Source organism: Pteropus vampyrus, unplaced genomic scaffold, assembly GCF_000151845.1.
Source record: "Pteropus vampyrus isolate Shadow unplaced genomic scaffold, Pvam_2.0 Scaffold644, whole genome shotgun sequence".
Classification (NCBI taxonomy): Eukaryota; Metazoa; Chordata; class Mammalia; order Chiroptera; family Pteropodidae; genus Pteropus; species Pteropus vampyrus.
The window spans coordinates 4,998-8,192 of record NW_011889425.1 but is presented as its reverse complement, the minus strand read 5'-3'; the positions used below and the strand labels follow the sequence as shown (position 1 = coordinate 8,192).

The following is a 3,195-nucleotide window of genomic DNA, read 5'->3' as shown; positions in this document are numbered from 1 at the left end:
CCTCTGTCGCCAGCACCCGGTCCGCGCATTCGGTTCCTAAGCAAAGACTGGAGACCGAGGTTCGTGGGTGAAAATAAGAAATTGGCCACAGCTCATATTTCTCTATTAAAATAAAAAAAAAATCGAAAATATGTTGTCAGTCTGGATAATCTCACGTAAAACCACAGAAAGGCAGACACCACTGAGTCTGAGACGATGGCGGTTAGAATAAGTCGCGAGGCCCGGACGGCTAATGAGCGACTGTTTTGAAACCAGCTCAGTCACGTGTTTCCAATTTCCCGCCTCCCATGTCACCGTTTTCCTGTGATGGGTCTAGTTTTTCGGAAGCAGTATGGAAAATGCCCGACCTTTTTATTTACCATTAAAACGACTACACGATTAAATTTTACAGGAAGGCTCAAGCTTCTTAAAAAGTGATTGCTGAAAGGCTGCCTTGGTGTCGATCTAGTCGAAAGGTGTTTTGCTGCGGGGTTTGTGTTGGAGGCATCGGTAGAAGTCTTCCGCTTGTCGCTCTGTTTAAATCGGAAGGTAGTGGGATGGCTGTCATCGTCTGCATTTACCCAGCTTTGATTTCTACACTGCTTCGCTAGCAAATGATAAAAGTATGTCGTATCAAATGATTCAAGTCTGTACCGGGAAGGATTTTCAACTCCTCTTACCTTAGTGTTTGGTCATGAAGATTCTGCAGGACCGCAGATTCCTACGGCTAAATGAAAAAAAAAAAATCGACGATGGCTAATAAGACACTCGGAATAGTCAAGGTGTGTTAAGCAACCAGTGAGTTTCAGAGTTTAAAATAAAAAATGTTGAGTTTCGTTTTTTTTAGATGCATCCTTCCTAGACAAAAACAAAGCAAAGACCAGACCTGCTCAGAGAGGAAGCTGCTCGTTATTGCTCTGCCGAAGGAAGATCCCCTGCTCTGTGCTGCGGCGTGTTCTGCAAACAGCCGGATCGCGTTCTGCGTGGCTAAGTGCGGTAGACGGCGTGCTGACTGCGCCGTGCTACTGGGGGGTCTCGGTAAAATGCGCGTACGCGTGCCTGTTTATTTGGTTTCGTCTGGGAAACCGAAAGAAGCATCCACAAGCGAGCACGAGGTGCCGTTGGCGTCCCCCACACGCCCCTTGGAACGTGCAGGTGGCTCATTGAGAAGCAGCCATGTTCCATCCCGTGCGGCTGCCTATCCACGGGCTGCCCGGCTCCAGCGTCCTGCTGTCACGGAAGCTGTAGACGGAGGCGTAAGGCTCCAGCTCGGTGACCCTTCCGACTGCCGCCTAGAATGCCCGTCCATTCTGTTCTCCGTAAGCCCTTCCGACGTGGTGCGGACATTTCCAGTGAAACCCTGAAGCTCAGTGGGGCCACGTGGGACGCCCTGTAGCTCAGTGTGTGCACAGTAACGGGCGGATGTCCCTTGCGTGTGGGTGGTGGTAACTGTGGCACGTTGTCCTTCTTCCGTTCAGACTGTGAGCCCCAGGTGGGCCAGGCTGAGATTAACCCGCTGCAGGCTGTCAGCGCCCAGCGAGGCATCCGAAGCCGGTTAAGCGCCGTGTAACCATGTGTTAGCTAAGTGATTTCATTAACAAGCGACAGTGTTGTAGGTAAGAGAATAAGGTAGTCCGGATATGTATCCTCGACTATACTATATCAATGACCTCTTTTTTTTTTTTTTTTTACTTTAATGTCTATTGATATATTGGGTCAAAAAATATTATATTAGGAAATTATACCCTCAATATATTTTTAATTATCAAAAATGAAATATTACTAGAGCAAGCTACTATATATAAATTACTAGCTGTTATCATCAGCTACAAATCATAATTAAAAATACGTTTTAGGAAAATAATACTAATAGCTTCATTTATGGTAGAGTCGCAGTTTCGACATCAACATTTTTGCTTAAAACCAAACTGTATAAAAGATACAGATAATCCAAACACACTGAGCACTGTGGTCAGACAAACGCTGACGTCGACCAGACACCCGCGGGCTCTCTGCGTGGCGGGGAGAGTCACGCTGACCGAAGCGTGACATTCCTGTCGAAAATACCCTGCACCCCTCCTGCCGTCTGCCTCCCACGTAAGAGGAAGCGAGCGCCACGAATTCAGACGTGATTGACACAAGCAGACGAGCTAATAGGGAACGAACCACGACGGACAGGGAGAGGGAGGGCGCCCTGGGCCCCTGGCGACGCCTCTTACGCGCTCCCGGCGCCCGGCGCTGTCGCAGTCTGCGGCCACGCGTCCCCGCGTCTGCCTTCTCGGCTGCACGGGAGACTCCGCGAGGCCGGGCGCCTTCCTGCTCCGCGCCCTGATGACAGTCGAGAGCCTGTCTGTGTTTAGTGAGCCCACGGCAGAGGGCGCCGACGAAGGACTCTCTCCCCGCCCTGGACCTGCACCCTGGACCTGGAGCGAGAGGGTGGTGGCGTCCCTCGCCGACGGTGCCGGCGCCCTCCTTTCCCGGCTCCGGGTCCTGCCCGGTGTCCCGCCCTCGTCACACGGTCTCGAGCTCCGTCTGCGTGGCGAGGAGCTCGGTGCTCCGTGCACGCCCTCGCCCACTGCCCCGTCCCCACCACCTAGACGAACACCTTTGCAGGTAAATACCGTTCCCCCCACACTCCCGTGCATACCCCGCATTGTTACCGATGACCCCCCTGAAGTACGGACATGCGTGCAGTACGTCCTTGTGCAGCGCCTTCGGGTGTCCCTGGGGCCGCAGGCAGGTGTCAGCCTCCAGCCCCTGCCCCCACCCTGCACTCACCCCCAGGCCCCAGCAACGCAGACAAGCGCTGTTGGACACACACTGCGGGACACGCCGCGGCCCCTGCAGCCCCACGCGGCCCTGACGACTTCTCTGCCGTGTCCCTCCTCCGAGGCCCTCACCCCCAGCACCTGCCGTCCTGGGCCAGCTGCACGCAGGTCCCTTCCACAAAGCCCTGCGGCCCCTCCCGCTTCTGGCCCTGCCCCGCAGTGAGCACGGGGCCTCCGCTGCCACGTCTACCATACTGTGCCCAAAACATTTACGTTCGTTGTCTGTGTCGTTAACCAAACTGTGGTTTACTCAGAGGACCGAACAGAGTCCCTGCCTCAGAAGTGATAGTAAATATGTTTTGGAAGTTTAGACAGAGCACTGATTATAAGTTCCTACCGCAGTGTATGAATGAGGACAGTATTCACCGATCGGCCGTGCTTAAAAACG

The 3,195-nt window shown here is 53.4% G+C and overlaps 1 protein-coding gene across 1 annotated transcript in view; it reads left to right on the top strand.

Annotated features, from left to right (window-relative positions):
• Positions 1-1,549, top strand: part of LOC111733815 (CUB and sushi domain-containing protein 1-like) — a 49,256-nt gene extending 47,707 nt beyond the window's left edge. Inside the window, exon 12 of the mRNA XM_023525919.1 lies at positions 1,458-1,549. Within this exon, the coding sequence (XP_023381687.1) occupies positions 1,458-1,549 (92 nt within the window). The remainder of the gene's footprint in view (positions 1-1,457) is intronic.
• The last annotated feature ends 1,646 nt before the right edge of the window (positions 1,550-3,195 follow it).